Below are 18,939 nucleotides of genomic sequence, written 5' to 3' on the forward strand. Positions count from 1 at the left end.
ACATAACACAGCTATGCACTATATTTCTCAACTGCTCCTACCCATCTGGATCTCTCTGACTACATGCGTAGAATTTTAATGAACATATTTTGATGAGAGATGCCTTAATCTAATTTGATATCATTTGGTGTTAATATAGCATAAGTTAGTTTTACTTCAGATTGCATTATTTTGTGTTTTGGACATTACTGCACTACCACATGAACAAATCATCCAGTGTTTGGCATTTAGCAAGTTGAGAAATATAAAAGAAAAAGAACACAGCGACGTTACACATAGTAATTAATACAGGAACAATAGAGTAGCTATTTTCATATTGAATAACAAAATTGTCTGGGAATATTAATACATTTGAGGATTTTTTTGCAAAATGTTCTCTAATACATCTGCTATTGTCATGTTTCAACCTACTGAGCATATATACTAAAGATAGAAAATACTGTTTTGCAAAGTTATTTTCCTATGAAGACTTAATGAGGCTTTATGTTATTTTGCTGAACTGTGAAACTCTAAGTAGTTAAAAGAGATTATGCCTTAAAAATAAATTATTCAAGTATCTAACTGGAAATTTAATAAGAGCCAGAGCCCCAACAGTGTCTTGCTTTATTCTGGCAATCATTATTTTTTATGTCTGGCTAAATGAATGATATTTTTGGTGAAGAACGCTGTTTGCTGCCTGATGCGGGACAAGGAAGGTGAGTGTAACTCCTCAAACATAATGGAAAAACAAGTGAGTAATTTGAACTAGAAGCAATAAATGAAGCAATTTTTATATCATCAATCCTTGGGCAAACTTCAAGACAGAACTCTTATTCTTCACACTGATTCTTTACTGGCAATCCAAGTTGTCACATAACTTTTTTATCTTTTCAACTCTATTAATCTCGTTTGTTCCACTGTTGCCCACAGCCAGAAGTGGAATCTGTCAGTCTATGTTGTTTTCAGATGAAATTATTCATTAGCTCCATTCCAGGATTGATTAGCCCTATTCCAGACTGATCATAGGCTGCCTTCTTGGATGGAAACACAAAGGAATATTTTTTCAAATCATAATGTTATTAGCAGATACTCTCAATATCTCACCTGGAGGAAAGACACCCATGTTTTTTCCAGAGAGGCAGCCAGCTGGGCTGGCTCTGTGCAGTGGTTGCTTTATCACTTTCAGCTGGTGGTGCTGTGAGTGAATTCTTATGCCTGTGGTGACACATCAGCAAAATGCTACTGGGAAATACTGGGCAAGACTGCAAGAGGGCAAGACTGATGTCTCAGAGATGAGAGGTCAAACTCTCTGTTATAGTGTATTATTGCCAGTTGCCCTGTATTCAACAGCCTGAACTGTGGATCTCTCATGCCTTTCCCAAACTAATTCATTACCTCAGTTCTCATCGTGTTTGCATGACCTCTATGTCTCCCAATGTTTTCTGGTTGAAATTGAGGGTTCCTTTAGGTTAGGCTATGGGCTTTTTTTTGTGGGGGGGGGTTTGTGGCTTTTTTGTGCCATGGCATGACAAATTCCTCACAGGTGAGTACAAATGGGAGATCAAGACATCTGCAAAACCCATGGAAGCTGAAAAGGTATTGTGCCAGCACAGAAAAGAATCTTCAGTCCTTCCCTTAGGCATGAATTTGTTTGGTGTAGAATATATCTCCACTATAACACATGTGGCCTGAAAGGATCTTTCATATCCAGGCTTTTTTTTTAACTGACTTTGCTGCAAAAATTAGTGAAATAATTTCTTATATCTTTACTGGTGGATTTCTAAAACCAGTAAGAACCTAGAATTAAGTTCAATCTAGGAAAGCTTGAATTAAGCCTCTAGAAATGGGTTAGAAGTTTTGTTTCATCTATTTATGACCAACCCATAGCTGTTTCTTTTGGAACCATACACATTCAGTATGCTGTATGTTTAGTTTTTCTAATGTTTTCACTAATTCACATAATTTTCCATATCTATTTTTTTCTATAAGAACACTTGGTAAATGGTTATAATGGATCCAAGTTTAGATTCATGACTGGATTTTGAAAATTCTAAAGTTTAATGTTATTCTTTTTTTTCCTTCCTGTCTGCTCTCTGAAAGTAATGAATCACAGTGTCAGTTTGTGACAAGAAATGAAATCCACAAATAGATTTACAGCTGGTTTCGTGACAAATTCAGAATCTGGATACAGAGATCATCTCATAACTTGTGAGACACCCACATTTTCTACATGTTGGGATTTTACAGATACTTCTAGAACTCTAAGTTTCTGCTGGTTACGTGTGAAACTTTGGAGTTTTGATGATGTGGCAATGCTTGCTGCCATGCAATATTTTCCCTGAGAAAAAATTAGTATAACTATGGCTGTATTTCTACTCTATGTGGAAAGATAGAACTTTTTCCATGCTCTTGTGTTGAAGAAACTAGTCTGCACACTCATTCGTAGTCTTGCCCTTTCTCTTCGAATACATGTAAACATCGTCTTAGAAACTTTAACAAAAAAGGCAGAGTTCACTGTGTTGCTCCTCCAGTCTTACCAGTCTACATAAGGTCTGTGAAGTCCTAAAGTATCAGAACAATTTCCACCTTGCTTGGTCAATGGGGTTCATATCCACATAAAGGAGAGGCAACTATTGTATTATATTTAGTTTTAATATTACTTTTAATTACGGTATTAGGGCAGGTTAATTCTGAGCTACAGAGCTTCTGCTTAAAGCTGCCTATGCTAGAAAATTGTTTAATCCTCAGATTTTGACATCAAAATTCTGGCAGGAGGTGCTTTGGTCTTGGGCATTTGAACAGTTTCATGTGGATTGCCTTGGGCCCAAAGATTAGATATTGTCATCTGTTATCACACAGGTGCCTGAAGCTACACGGTGTAGTCTTGCTTTAGTGAAATCTACAATGTTTACCTGATTAGGAACTCAGGTGAGGGCAATTTCCATCATTTAAATATTAAGTATCCAGAGTGTGCTATGTTTTATTGCTTCCTTGCCCTTCCTTTTGGCAAATTATTCCCTGGCTCTTAAGTGACACTCCCTCCCCCCATCTCTCCCCAAAACAACCCCAAACACAACCAACCCAAAAGGCAACTTTTAGAAACCCTTAGAAAGTTTAAAAAAAAAAAAAAAAACTTAAAGAGGTCTTGCTGCCAATCACCCCCTCCAGCCCTTTTTCTGTAAACTCTACACAGTTTATCAGGGGCTTGGTACTTTTTTTAAAGACTGAAATATCATGATATCTGGGCTGCCCAGGCATTGAACTATGAAGAATAGAAATATGATGTGAAAGTTTAGAACTCTAATATGAGCTGCTTTCTCTGAAATAGGACACAGATTTTCCTATTATACAAAGCTATTGTTGTGGTTCAATTTAATTTTCATCTGTTAATCCTATTTTAGCTGGTGGTCCCCTTGGTGAGATGAAATGTTCCCAACTTGGAATGGGTGTTAATGGGTACATATGTCACATTCAGGAGTTTAAAATGTGGTGTTAATGCTGTCTCTGAGTGATTCTGTTAAACTGCCTGTTTTACAGGCTCTGGCATGAGCAAAAGTTGTGGTTCAACCATTCTAGTGAATAATATATAAATGAGCTGGAAAAGTTCTCAACTGCTTACAGTAAATATTTCAGATTCCAAAACAGTGGATGATAATTTTATACCTGGTGTAGGACCAGGGTTTTCCATAAAAAGTTATAATGGTTAGATTTTGTACTCTGAATGGTTTACAGAAAGAAGAAAAAAATTTCAACAGAAAAATATTTGGACATGTATTCCCTAATGCCTTCTTGGGAAAGAATTGCTAATTCAATAAAATGGAGGTTAGCACTGACCCCACCTCTCAGCTCCATCTTTTTTTAATTTTTTTAAAATTATTATTAGTATGGAAAAAAAAATGCATTAACTTATGCTTTGGCTAATGGACTCAGTTAGAAAACAAACTTTTAGAACCAAAGAAAATGTGTAAGTCACTCCCTAAGTATGAAGAAAATATTGTATTAAAATCAATAAGAGAGGAAGTCATGGAAGGCACATGATTTCACTCAATCTTTCAGAAAAGTCTGTTTTCAACAGAGAACAGAGAAGATGCTTTGTTAAAACCTAATATAGGGATGATAGATCACTCACACAAGACCTATAACCAGGACCTACTAAATCAGTCAGCAGGAAAATGGAAACAATCCAACACTCTCTGCCACTCCAGCAATTCTTCTACAGTGAATGGATTTTTTTTTTAAGACTTAAAATTTAAAAGGTTGACTATACAGTTTTGTGGTTCATATGGAGGAAAGAACAGACTCAACCAGCACTTTCTCCTGATGAATAAATCGTGGATGTTCCCCTTTTCCAGTTCCTGTCTAGAAACAGAAATACACTGTCAAAACAGCTTGAGAATGATGGTTCTGCTTGTGAACCAAACAGGAGTAGGGGAAAACAACTTCAAGTACTGATTCAGGATTAAGTTTCCACAATTGGCCTCTAATTACTTGGGGAAAAAAAGTTCTTTTAACTGTCTGTCTTCTGAGAAACTCTGGGTGACAAAAAAGGCTGAAAGCATCATGCTGAGTCTTCTCAAAGGGATGCAAGCCAATGGGAGAAGGTGAAAGCACCAATCTGCTCTGTGTAATTTTCTGATGGCCAACAGATGTAAGAAAATTGGTCATCTCATAGAGTGGCTTTTGGCAGAAGCTTGGCTGCCCTTCACTCTCAGTAGACTTGTGCTTCAAGTGCTCCAACTTCACAATGCCCCAAATGCCAGTTTTTTGTTTTTATAAATTGTTGCATTAAAAGCAACAGCTGCTCCAGCTTTCTCTGTTAGGCTCTACAGGGTAAAACTATTGTTGGGGCTGCTTGTTGCGTCTTTTGTGAACTGGCAAAAGAATGAGGATACATAAACAACTGGTGATCAAACACATCTACCTCAGGTCAGCCCAGATAGTTTATTTTCCTAATGCTCCCTCATACTGAACAGGACTTTAGGCCATGGTGTCACCCATCTCATCCACAGCTGTATATTAGACAGAGATTTGATTGCACTCTGGGCAGGGATATTTTGTGAAATTTCAAGACAACCTTTTACAGAGCAATTTACCATTTGAGCTAAATAACTGAGGAACAACACACTTCTTAAACCGTGCTGAAGTAATTTCTTCACCCAGGAAAGCAATTCAGATGAAATAACATTCCATGCACTGTGTAGGGTTAGTCTACCCTACAGAATTTTGAAAAAAGACTTTTGAAATAAATCTTTGAAATAAGTTTTGAAATAAGAGTCATCAAATGAAGAATCTCAGCAATTCTCTGAAATTACATGTCAGCTTAAAATGGTGGAAGAGTAAATAGCAGGAATAACCAAAGGAAAATGGGCCAGCTATTAGATTGAAACATGGTTGAAAACACAGCCTCAGATTACTGCTATCTGCAGAGAGTTGGGACAAACTGTTCTTGTTTTGATAATGATTCTTGAAAATGTGTTATTTGTAGCAACATGAAGGTCCATTTAACTTGGAAATTAGAGAACTAGTGACATGAGTCACTAAACAGCTTTGGACTATAAATTATTTAAGTGTGAAGGAAATATCCTAAAATAATGTAGGAAATTAAAACATGGCATTGCCTATTAAATGTGTGAAAATGGATATAGACCAAAAGGGATCCCAAATAAGCAGGTATTTGAAACCACAATCATATCCAATTCAGAAGATTTATACAACCTAGGAATCAATTTCCTTTCAGTCCATTGTTGATGAAGCCAGTAAACAGAACTTAGAGATAAGGAAAATTCATGTCAATTTTAATTTCCTGCAGCTAAGTTGACTACAAATTACACAGTGCTGGCTCATATATGTGTCATGGGTGGTACAGTGATGGCAATGTCTTGTTCCATGCATCCCATCATATTTCTCTGTAGTAAGACCTCTAATGTTCACACTTAAGTGAACTTGTGTCAAAGTTGCTGGTTCAAGGCAGTTATAAGCAGGTGTACTACCTTTTGAACTACAGTGTTTTAAACTGACATTCTTTTTGATGTTTACATTGATAAGCTTAATTGGGTAAAATTCTTAAAATGCTGATGTAGGGTTTTGCTACTGTAGGTATTCTAGCTAGCAGTATTAGCTGTGAGAGATGTCCCCCTGACCAGTAAAATCACTTGACATACAACTGTTTGGAAAAGCAGTTGTGTCATGAAGGAAAATGTGTAACATAAAAGAGGAAATCTTCTCTATGAAATGCTGTGGTGCTGCATTTCCTCCCCTCCTCCTCATCCTTGCCTCCCCCCCACCATTTTCAGGGACAAAAAATAATAATACCAGGTGCATGTGTCAGAGGACGTTTTAAGGAAATGTTGAGATTTAAAATTGCTAGAGGTTTAATCTTGAAAAAAAATCTTTCCATTATTGAAAATTAGACAGAAATTCCTGTAGAATTATAATTTTGGTGTTACCTTAAATTAACAGGTATGTTTGGAGCTTTAAGTGAAACACATGGCAATTTCTCTGGATCTTTAAGATTTGCTAACTAATTCAGGTGAGGAGTAGAGCAGTGTTTATATGTTGGTCTCTTGCTTGTTTGGCTGGGTCAATGTGATCCAAATAGAAGACGAGTTGCCTATGGCACCCATCAACAAATGATATACAAGCAATAGGATATTGATTTGTAGCTTCCCTTTCATGAGTGTCTGTTGGAAAGAATAAAAATATATAGGGCTACAATGATGTTGAGATTTAAATTCACTTACAGAGGTATTTACTATTTAAATATTAATCTACTGTTCTTTAAAGATGCTGGGAAGACTCAAAATAAATTTCTAGAAATTCTCTTATTTGGTCATAAAATGATGGTTTTTTGTTCACCTTTGGATATTTTAATGTAATAAAGGATTGATTTTTCATTGTACAATCATTGTCTTTTAGGTGAAAAGCTGGCATCTTTTTCTGTGCCAATAAGGATAAGCCCATCAAATTTTACCCATTAAACTACATCCCTACAGAGAGAGCACAGGTCCCTATAAAAGTGTATCATTTAAAAAAATGATCAGGTATGTAGATAAATGCTGACTATATGATGAACAATATCTTTTATTTTTGTGCTCTCAACTTACTTCTTGAAAGCTAAAATTTCTAATATGGCAAGGCAGACATAGTGCACCTTTCTGCTTAACACAGATGCTGAAGTTTTCTTCTGTTCCTTGTCTTATTGACTTTATTGGAAGGTATTAAAACTAAAGCAGGTTATTTAAATCTATAAACATGTTATTCATTCCTTTAAATCTATAAGCTAGGTTTGAAAGGACTTTTTTTGCATAAAATCAGTAAAAATTATATTCCAAATACACCTTTCATATGCATGTATTCAGAGAACTGGTGATAATCATCAGAACATCTCCAACTTCTTAGGTATCTGAAGAACTCTAAAATAATTTATTTCAAACATAACTGACCTACCAAGAAAACTCCATATAATGAGAAGATCCTTCTGTGTGATAAATTACTGACTGAAAAGCTGGTGAACTGATTCATTCTGTGTCTAAAACTGACTCATCTGGTGGATAAACTCTAATACACAGATTTATGTTGAAGGGAATGTGCTTAATTTTATGTGAATGTGTAATTGGAAATGATTCATATATTGCACAAACCCTAAATCAAATTAACTCAAGCGTAGGCACTGTTCTCTTCCTCTGACTTGGATCCCTTGCAACTTCTGGCTTCAAAGAGTTGGCTCTGAAATGTTATTGTTCCTCTCTAGGGGATGTGATTGGAAAGTGTAACATGCAGTTGGTTTCTTTGCAGATCACACTCTTATCTCTCATGGGCAATGACAAAATTATACTTTAGAGTTTATTTTTAATTAACTGCTGTAGCTGAATAGTGGATTTTACAAAGGTGCTGATCAAAAAACCTAAGTTTTTTGTTGCATCTTCACCTTAATTACTTGGATCCCTTGCAACTTCTGGCTTCAAAAAACTTATGAGAGAACTTTGTTACTACAAAACATGCTATTTATACTATAGGTGTTGGTTTTGTTTATGATTTCCTTGTTATTTCTCAACACACAGTTAATAACTGACAAAATAGACCCCATAGAAAGGCTCCTGGGCATCAGAACTAGAGAATAATTTCTCTGAGACATTCTTAGAATGACTGAGGATTCTTGCCTTGTTTGGCTTGTTGTTTTTTCTAGATCCAGTTCAATTCAAGAGAAAAAAATGAAAGTATTGTGAGACTAGATCAAAGGAGGACACTCTTCCTGAAGGTTATCTTAGGCATAGAAGGACTTCATAGCATAGAATCGTTTCCATCACCGTTGTGTACTTGGGCTGAAAAAAACCAATTTCTCTAAAAGGTGCTGTTGTTTATTCAATGCACAGAGAAATAGCTGTGGTAAAAACAACAACAAAAAAAGTGGATTATCTGTAATGTCTTCCTTAGTAAGGGGCTTTGAGATACAGTAAAAAAAAAATTACTCCCTTGCCAAGATAGTTCCAGTCATTAAAACCAGTTCCTATTGTGTTCTTTCCCAGGGACCAATAAAATAGGCTATAATGGAGATGGGTACCACAAACATGCATCATCCCTTTAGGAATGGACTTGGAAACTGATGATGCCCTAATATTCATAGTTCACAATGCAGGGAAAATCTCTCCTTCCTTTATCATCTCTCCATCCCACAAAGAAGTTCATAAATTGGAAGCTGTTTTGAGTATCTTTGGTGATTTTTCCATTAGAGGTTATAGACTCATTCTCATTTCACTTTCATATTCCACAAAACTGCAGTGAAGTAATTTTGCTTTTCATTCCTGCTAAAAGTCATGAGAGTCATTAACCTCAAAATGGTAACTACTGGCCCATCTCATATGAATGAATTTGGACAAACTATCTTTGGTTAAAAAAAAAAAAAAAAAAAAAAAAAAAAAAAGGGAAGCCAAAACATCTCACAGGTCTGAAACCAGACTTTTAAACATTGTGTAGATTATGAGGTGCATTGTGTTTGTCAGAAATAAAAAGACAAAATACTACATCTCTTCATAACAATTCTAACCTTTTTTATGTATTATTGCAATGTGAACTCCTATCATTTATAATGTGGACTCTTATTGCCATAACTCTCTATGATGCTTCCAATATTGCTAAGCCAAGTGCATATCAGTACCTATTCTTTTTTCAATTTTCAAGTAAAGAAGATAGAATAACAGTTTATTGGCACAGGTACTTGAAGCCAACAGACTTGCTATTTCCTTGTAATAAAAGTGTATCTGAACCTCAATTCAATCTTCTATCATCACAAGCAAAATATTTTGCATTACCTGTCTATGTGAAAAGGCATCACCATGGGGCTAATAGTCTTTGTGATAACACTCAACAGACACCTCAAAATATCATGAGTCATTTAGATTTGCATGGTCTGCCCCCCAGGAGTGTATGCAGCTTTCAGACAGGATGCCTGAGCTCACACCACGATATTCTCTGGTTCTGCCTGAGCTGAGTGTCTAGAGTTGAGCTGTAGAGTAATACAGCGAGTGTTTGTGTAAATACATGGATTTATGGAAGAATTCTAAAGGCTCTCCTAAGAAAAGAAACCTTGTCATTTCTAAATATGTTTTAAAAGATCTTTTGCTCTGTTATTTAGTTGTTTTAACATCACACTAGTTGTCTGAATGACTTGTTGCCTTTAGAATATATTCTCTAAAGTACCATTTCCTTTTTCTCTCCTGCACCCCTCTCAGCCAGCTTATATTGTCCAATGTGTGCAATGGTGTTGACAGAAAAACCTGCAATGAATCTTGAGAGCTTAACAAGGGATTACAGCACAAGAGAACATCTGGGAGTTCAGTCAGTACATTTATTTGGATTATCCCTCAGATCCCATGGAAACAAACAAGATGCTCCAGAAGTCAAAAGAACAGTGGCAATTTGAACTGATTGAGATTCTGGCTCTTTATTTGTGATGAGGGAATAAATTGGTGATATGTGGTATTACAGGTGCCTACAAGTAGAAAATAATTTTTAAAGATGCTAATAGGAAAATTATCAAGAGATTGAACTATACATGGATCAAAACTCCTTTCCTTTCCACTGGTGGTTTGAAAAATTATCTATGCTAATGACTATTGACATGATAATTGTGTTGGAAGAGGAAACAGGAATTGTCATTTTCCCAATTACATTTTCAGAAACAAAAATGTGCAGTTAGGTTTTAGTCACAGTACAAGAAATGTCCAATCATGCTTAAGCAGACCAGCTTGGATGCATGCTTTTTATTAGGCAACAACATGAGCAAAGCTATACTACTTTTCAACAGAATTCCAAGTACTCCAGTGGAATGGAAGTGCACACATTTGTTGTTTCATAATGCTTCTTAGCACATTTCATTATGGATTTATGCACTGATAGGTGGAAAAATCAAGCAGAGTTCTTGATTCATGTTAACATTTACAGCACTTAATGGAGGGGTAAAAGAAGGATTTAAATATCGCAATGAATTAGCTGACATGGCAAGAAGTATTTGGGATGTAGTTGGTTTCTTAACCATGTCTTTCTGCTCACCTCCTTCAGGCTTGACTGGTCCATCAGACATCACTTTCCTGAGGGCTAGTTGGCTTTGGTCTTTGTTGTCATTGGCTGGTGGAGGCAGATTGTCAGACTGAGTTCTTTGAATAGGGAGGACTCCTGCTATGCTGTGTCTGTGCTGCTTCCTGGCATGATTAGACTGACCGCTTTTATGTGCTGCTGTGGCAGTGTGGGTGAAATGGAAACCCAGAGTATGTATCCTCAGATGGAACCAGCTTAAATGTTATTCATGCAAACAGAAGTGGTTTTTTTCTGTATTTAAGTAAGTAGTGTTTTCAAACACCAAAGAGACACCACATGCACAGCATTAAAGAGTATCAAAACTGGCTGTTTCTATATTAATGACAGTGAAGACAAGGGAAATAATTTTTTTCCCAGTTTTGCATTATACCATGGTGAGTTTATGGCATATCAACAAATCCTAAAGACAAACACAATGACTTCACAGTCAGAGAGATTTAATTTGCCATGAACTAAACCCTCAGCTAGCAATCAGATGATACTGGTCTGAAGTGTACTCTGGAGAGTAATCCTTTTGAATTGAATAATTTTAATTCATAAACCCATTTGAAGTTGTCAGCTGAAATCTATCTTGACCCTTAATCAATCCATGGTAAAAAAAATACTCAAAAAATTAAACTGTGACACCTGGCTTAGCTCTCAACTCCCTTTGTGTTTGCTAACTTGACAACATTGTTGAAATCTGATGTTGTTACTGTTTAATGGTTTTGTGTGTTTAATGGTTTTGCGCTTATTGTGTTTAACGTTTTTATTGTATTTCTGTTCTGCTCATCACTATCACAATCTTATCTGAGATATAAAGAAGGTTGCCTTATATTTCCTTTCCAAAAAGAAAAAAAAAATAGATATTTACAGTCATGTTTCAAAAATAGAAATCTCAGCCACGTAGTTAAAAAAAAGTTTCTTTAACTTCAAATCTTCTGTGTGTATAGTACTGTCCTTCATGATTACTGCTTATAGATACATCCTGTAATTAATGTGGTCTCAGTCTTATGTGCAATTTGAACAGCTGGCAGTTGCATCTCTGCAGGTTTTGATTATTTCATTGGTAGGTATTTAGTGTCATCAAAACACAATGGACTTGTCTGTGAGTCATGCACAACCACGGAACATCGTGGACCATGAGTGAAGGGACTGATGGAGAAACAGCCAGTTTCACTGCAGTCTTTACAAAATAAATAAATAAATAACCAAACAAAAGACTTCTAAATACAAGAGTATATCGTAATTACATGTATCCACACACAGGCACACAAAGACATTGAACAGAGTGAGCACAGTGTGCCAAGGACAGAGGAAAAAAAAATAAAAAATAGCCGAAAAAGGGGAAGGACAGCAGGGAAAAAGGCAACAGATGAACATTAAGCTGCCATGCTGAGGAATTTATTTGCGTCTTTTACTTGGTTGGAGGCGGAGCTGTTGAACAGCGGCTTCGGCGGCGGCGATGGCCGCCCCAGCGTCCTCCAGGTGAGTCTGAGTGACGCTGGTTTTGCTTTGGCTGCGCGACGGACCGTGAGAGCGCAGGTGTCCTTCGGAGGAGGATTTGGAGCTCCCCGGGCTGCTGTGGGATTTCTCAATGGTGGGAACCTGCATGTCTACCAGGGAAATGAAGAAGTACACTCTTGCATTTATTAAAAAACAAACAATTTCGTCTGTTTCTCTTGACTGGTTCTTTCTAGCTGAATTCCAGGACAGGGAATAAAGATTAACCTGTGCCTTTCCATTTAAAGTATCAGGATACATCAAAATTAGGGAACTCCTATGAAACATTGTTTTATAATTCCCCACTATTATGCCCAGGGAATAATATTTTTTTAATTATTGTTTTTTTATCACCTGGGAATTAGGCCTCCTGTGCTGGTTCAAACCAGTGGAATGATGGCATAGTGTTTTCCACTTTCTACTCTCTAGTATGTTGAGGCTAAGCAGCATCACCTACACCAGTACCAAACACTTAGCACATGCAAATCATTTCATCCTGAATAATGCCATCAGGGAAATCACAGCCTAACTCACAATATCTTCTATACTTACCTCTAATTCAGACAGACATCTTATGTAGACACCAGTCCCTGGAAAAATGTTACACAGAGAAATAGAGAGGAGATGGAGCAGAGTCTTGTCCCCTCTGAGGCTCTCATCTGGATTGTAGATGGAATGTTTTTTGCTTTGATAGGACACATAGTGTGTTTTAAGAGAGCACCTGTCCGCTGACTACTTAGTATAAAAAAAAGAATCAGAGCTGAATTTCTTGGAGCAGGAGATACTGAGATCAATTCTGCTTTTGGAAACATTAGTATATTTTTACACTATCCGCTCCACTGATTTCCAATACAACTGAGATGTGCTACAATCCATTATCATTGACTGGAAATGCATATGCATTATTGCACCATAATTGTTGTTCTATAAAGTATTAATGTGGCATTTTTAGAAGAAAAACAATCCATAGAATATTTAAGGAACATGAAAAATAGAAAGCTAAATATGTATTGAGTTTGCCCAAAGCTATCAAGAAAATGGAAAAGGCACAGAATCTATAGCAGATGTGTAAAACATGTAGAGTCTGTATGCTGCTGTTTTAAGGACATAATTACTCAGTAAGATGACTGGCAAGATTGAGACAATTTAAGCCTTGTCTCCAACTAATTAATCACAGAGATAAATGGATTTTTAATAAAAATGTATACAAACTTCATACCAGTATCTTTATTTTTCTATTAGAATTTACACATAGCAAAGGTTTACACATCATCTGGGATAATATTTCATATCAGGTGCACCAAGTCATTCCTACCCTTGGAGGGGTCCGGGAAGATTCCATGACTTCTGCTCTTGATGACAGATGGTTTTGGAGATGGCTGGCTACTCTTTTCAGAATGAGATTTCCCATGATCTACGTTTTCACTCTGCTCTTTAAGAGGATACCACCGAGGAGTGTTGTCAAGCTGAGAGATGCTGGATAACTCAATCAATACCTACAAACAAATCAAAGTATGATATGTCTGTATCTGACCTATCACTGACTGCATACAGCAGAAGAGACTAGAGTTGTGTTGTCAGAAGCTGCAATCAAGTGTACAAGTGAAGGCTATCAGGCTGTGTCCTGGCAGAGTCAGGACTGTCTGAGCTTGCTGTGACCCCAAACCCAGATTCAGTAGCATATTGTAATACAGGTTAACACGTGGCCAGAGTCTTATAAACCACTCATAAATGTATCAATCTCTGAGGGTCCAGCCCTTGCAGATTGGCTTAAAATAATTTCAGCGAGACTGCTCTTCAGAGGTGTTTTGTAAAGCAAAAGGTTTCATAAAGAAAAATATCAAAATAACAAATGTTAAAGAAAATAAATGAAAACACCTGCACAAGTGTCTGAGAAAACCTCTGACAGCCTGCTAGAAACACTCCAAAAAGCCCTTTACTTTCTTTGGGCTCCTTCCTAAATACTGAATGTTTTAGGAGGGACAATTTGGCTTGCTCCCAATGAAATTAACAGCAGGCTTTGAGTTACACTCTTGGAGCCCAATCCATGCTCTTGTGCTGGTACTCAAACAATTACAATGAGAAAAACAAAGAACTTTCTAGTTAAACCTCCTAAAGTGTCTAAAGGTAAACTGAAACTCTTTCCCTATTTGGAAGCACCTTCTGGGTGTGGAAAATGCATTCCAACAATATTGGAGTGTCTGAACCAATATGTCTTCTCACCAGGACCTCAGTAAGGATTTTCAGCTGAGTCCTTTGACTGTGGCATAGCTCCACACAAAGACGACTGGGCACTTTAGAGGGCAGCCTGTGAGCTTGACAGCCACAGTAAAAAGACACTAAAAAGACATCCAGCAATTCTTCCTCTATACAGACATATTCTAATAGCAAAACCAAGCAGCATAATTTTCTGCCTTTTATCGATGCTTTAAAGAGGGGAAAAAGTTCATGTTTGTTTTTATTAAGATTTTCAATAATATGAGACTTATGCTTCTTGAGTCTTTAAAATGTCCACATATGCAGAGGTAGCAACAAAAAGAAAAAAACAGGGTTACTCTCGCACTTCACTAAAATAATAGAATTCAATAGACCATTTAGGCATCTAAATATTACTGAGGAAACAACCAGGAGGTGCAATGGTAATGTATGAATGAAACAAATAAACTGGCTAAAAAAACTTTCTAACATTGTAGATGAAATCAGCTCTAAGCTACCTTCATTGTAAGCAGGACTTCAATGATTTTTTTTTTAAATAGAAGTAAAAAAAAAAAGAGCATTGGTGCCAATAAAAACCCTTCTTCCCCTAATAAGTTTGCAGTTGAGAGGGCCAAGGGATGTAAAGTACTGAAATTCATCACAGAGTCTTGAAGGAAGGAAGGACAAAAAATAGCTTTGCATCTGGCTCTGAAGTGAATGAGTTAAAACTAATGTCAGGTAGGGAAGTTTTGGAACTGCTAGACAAATAAAGTGCTCAATTACCTCAGGGAACAATGTTTTTGTCTCTTTATTGCAAGACCCTGAATTAAAGAAAGCCTCTTCAAGTTTAGGGATGGGGAAGTCTCCTAACAACTGATGGTTTCCAGGTTAAAAAGCCTTTTTTCTTTCCTTTTTTCCCTTTTAGCTGTATAGGTTGTCTATGACCTGGCTTGGTCTCTCTGGTTAGACCTACATTTAATATTAACAGCTGAATTATTTGGTATGCTCCATGCTGTGGTTTTTAGTCAAGCTTTGAATATGACTTGGAAGATAGCATGGCTGAGGATTATTGCAAATAGGCAGTGTAAACTGGGGGCTCTGCTTTGTAGGAGGAGAGTTATCAATTTCCATGGATATGGATCATGATGCGCCACTTTTCCTCTGGGACACACAAGTGCTACTGGCTCCATGCAAGCAAGTCTCTGGTGCACAATTTGGGTATCCCACATCTGCTGTTATGGTGCAGATATATATATATATATATATATATATAATTATATATATATCATTATATATATATATAATTCTAGAGGTTCTAGAGGTTCTAGAGGTTCTAGAGGTTGAAGAAATTTTGAAAGGGAAAGGTTTAAATCTTCATGTAGAAGCAGTTGCTGGAGCATCCCTTTTCTAAATGTCATAAAAAACAAGGATGTAAATATTCAGTAAAGCCCTGCAATTGGGCAAACATGCTGAACTCAACAAAAATATGGACACAGTAAGCAGGAAATAAGTAATCATGTAGCAGCTTCCTATAAATTTATTTTAGTAATTGTTTAAATAGTGACACTGATTGCTCAGTTTGGTAGTTACACAAAAGGAAACTGGAGCCAAACTGTGTGGCTTTTTTGCAGAATTCAAATGTAGAATGAGCCTGGATACTCTCAGTTACCCTGTGTGAGTGATTGATTTTCCTGTGCTTCTGTTTCTAATTATAATCTTTATTTGCAATTATATCTTTAATTATTTTTATTTCATAGTTATTGCTAGTAATTCTGTATTACATGTGCATATGTTTATTTATTTGTTTTTTAAAGTGAAGGCCTTCCTCTTGTGAGCATTCATTTATTATTAATTTCAAGATTAGATTTTACCTTCAGTCATACTTTGGTAATGATAGTACTATTTCAGAATGCTAAAAATGAGACTGATCAGCAAGACTAAATTGCTCATACTTGAAAATACTTGTGCATGTTCTAAAATATCGCTTGATGGCAGAATTTAAATCTTTAATCATTTACGAAGACTAATACCTCCTCAGACTTCCTATGTTATGGCAAAATCAAGTCAAACAGCTTTCAGTCATAACAAGAATTTCCCCTGAAGTAATTGTGAATATTGTTGCTATCTCACACTTTAAAAAAGTATTAATTTTCAGCAAATTAACCTTTTTTTGGGTCCTAAATTAGCTTGCCCCCACATAACCAAGATAAAAGGGATCTATCTTTCATGTCTAAATTTAAAAAAATGACCATTTGTTATGAAGACAACAATAAAACTGGGAGGTAAAAGAAAGTTTTACTTATCACAGGTACCATACCTTGAAAGAGAACAGTCTCCAAATAACAGCCTGCAGTTATTACTAGTAGAGAGGAAGAAATAAGATACTCACTTCACCGAGGAAGTCATTTGAGGAGAATCTATCATAATCCCAGACAGTCACTTCCAGTGTTTTCTTTTTCAGCTGCAATTCAAGTAAAAGGAAAATTAACCTCATAAACTTCAGATCAAGTCTTTATGGTGGTTTCTATAGATAATTTCCTCCATGTATCCTTTTTTATAGTGACAGGTAGGCAATTTTCACCCTCTCATCAACCTTGTTCTGGGAAAAATAATTTGGCGCTAGTATTTGTTATCAGGCCAGATGGGCTTGTGCTTGGCCCTATTTAAGGAATTTCCACAAGTTGTTTTGGGTAGAATTTATGTCCATTACAAGAGTCAAACTGATTTTTAAGGCCCCGTTTTTTTGTTCCTGCAGCTTTTCTCCTCATCAGATCTGTCTGAACTCAGACATCTGGCTGACCTGCATTTGAGTGTGAATTTCAAGTGTATTACATCAAACACCCTATTTACATAATCTCATCTGTGAAGAACAGGCTTTAGTGCCTGCAGAATTCAGTGTAGTCAGTGAGGGTCTGCAAGTGATCCAGGCATGTGGACAAGTTGTACTGTTGGGTATTAATGACAGTTGTCAAAACCCACTATCTGCAGATCTTGCTAAGCATGATAGCTGTGTCAAACACTCTTCTATAGGCCATAGTAAGAATACTTGTTTGAGAAACTGTTGACCAAAACAGTTGACCTCATTATAAAGACTGACCTGAGTGTTTTTCCAGGGGTCTCTGAGGACATGTAGGGGCAGGATTGATTACTGATTTTCCATGCTAGGGCAAAAGACTGGAAAGGCAGTAATAAATTTGTGTGGCTTGGAAGAGAAAAGGACAAAATCCTGTGGGTTGTAGGGTGTCAGCAAAGTTGGGCTAAGAAGTTATAAATGAAGAATGCAAGCATTACTGAGAAAAAGAAGACTCTTCACATACTCGAATAAAAGAACTCAGAATTCTTACATGATAGTTGAGGTTGTCATCCTAACAGAAGCCACCTGTCACCCCCTGCTCTATTAACTTGCTGCTGGGCACAGAGCTACAGCAAAGGATCAAGTCATTGCTCAAAAAAATAAGCTATACCAATTATTGTACATATTGAATATACTTGCAATGAAAGCACACAGCTATTTACAGAACCACAGAATATTCTGAGTTGGGAGTGACTCACAAGGATCACTGAGTGCAACTCTTAAGTGGATGGTCTGTACATCCAAGATCGAACCCACAACATTGGTGTTATTAGCACCATGATCTCATCAATTTCCCTCCCTTACCCCTTGGTTTAATACAGAAAAAGACTAAGACAGCTCCTAATAACCTGCAATTGCCTTTAAGTGATAATTTCATCTCGTTATTATGTATTCAGAATATCATCTGCTCCCAGCCTACTTTAGAAAAATGTGCAACTATGCAAAGCCAATGTCTGTGAAAAGAAAATTCAAATCAGCATATCCTGGAAAACCCACACAAAGGGGAATTAAACTATTTTTAGCACCAACAATGTACTCTTTAAGCAGGCAACAGTGTGACTTGAAACCGTAGATTTTTTTAAAAAAATATTTGAGAGCATTTCTTTAATCTTTCTGTTTTGTTCTTACATAATTGAGCGATATTCTTCCTAAGCATTCTTTTAAAAGATACCCTGCAAAAATGAGAGTAAAATTTGGACAAAAAAATATGTTTTGAACATTGCTTACAGAATATTTCTGACACTGATTTCCTTGACTGAATAAAGCACCTTTTCTTTGCTGTTCCAAGACAGTATTTAAACTGCAGCATGAAAAATAACCTGAAAAAGTGAGCTGAGCACCCATTGGTCCATGATGCCTTTGGCTTCCTGGATGACACAATTTTATGCTAGGTGCTATATTAAGTATATATATTTTTACCATTTAAAAAAGGGATAGCACAAAATGCACAATACTTTTCAGAAATGTATTGTCACAGTTGTTGCTATTTTGAGAGGAGATTTCTTCTTGATGACTGTGAAAAGATAGAGAGAAGAATGTATAGACCCAGGGAATGGGGAAAAAAAACAACCCTGAGGTTTGAAGAATTTTTGGTAGAAAGGGGAAAATAGAAAAGATTTTCAAGTAACTGCAGCCGTACTTTGCTAGCCTCTTTGCAATAGTGTGATAATAAAACTGTGATGAAAACTTACAGTACTCTATACTTTGCAAAATCTATTTTAAGCCTTTTAGTTTAATAAAGCTTTCATAAAATATTATGACAATGAAAAACCATGGCAAGACCTTTATTAGGCAGAGTGCATGAAATGAGTTTCAAAGCAGAGGAAAATCTGCTT

At 36.5% G+C, this 18,939-nt stretch overlaps 1 protein-coding gene across 1 annotated transcript in view; it reads right to left on the reverse strand.

Annotated features, from left to right (window-relative positions):
• PCLO (piccolo presynaptic cytomatrix protein) overlaps window positions 1-18,939 on the reverse strand; it is a gene marked incomplete at its 5' end in the record, with an annotated part of 328,275 nt that overhangs the window by 46,866 nt on the left and 262,470 nt on the right. Inside the window, 4 exons of the mRNA XM_083859465.1 lie at window positions 10,528-10,710; window positions 11,973-12,167; window positions 13,370-13,550; window positions 16,640-16,711. Coding sequence (XP_083715591.1) covers window positions 10,528-10,710; window positions 11,973-12,167; window positions 13,370-13,550; window positions 16,640-16,711 — 631 coding nt within the window. The remainder of the gene's footprint in view (window positions 1-10,527; window positions 10,711-11,972; window positions 12,168-13,369; window positions 13,551-16,639; window positions 16,712-18,939) is intronic.

The sequence above is a fragment of the Zosterops lateralis genome (genome assembly GCF_965231275.1).
Source record: "Zosterops lateralis genome assembly, chromosome: 4".
NCBI lineage: Eukaryota > Metazoa > Chordata > Aves > Passeriformes > Zosteropidae > Zosterops > Zosterops lateralis.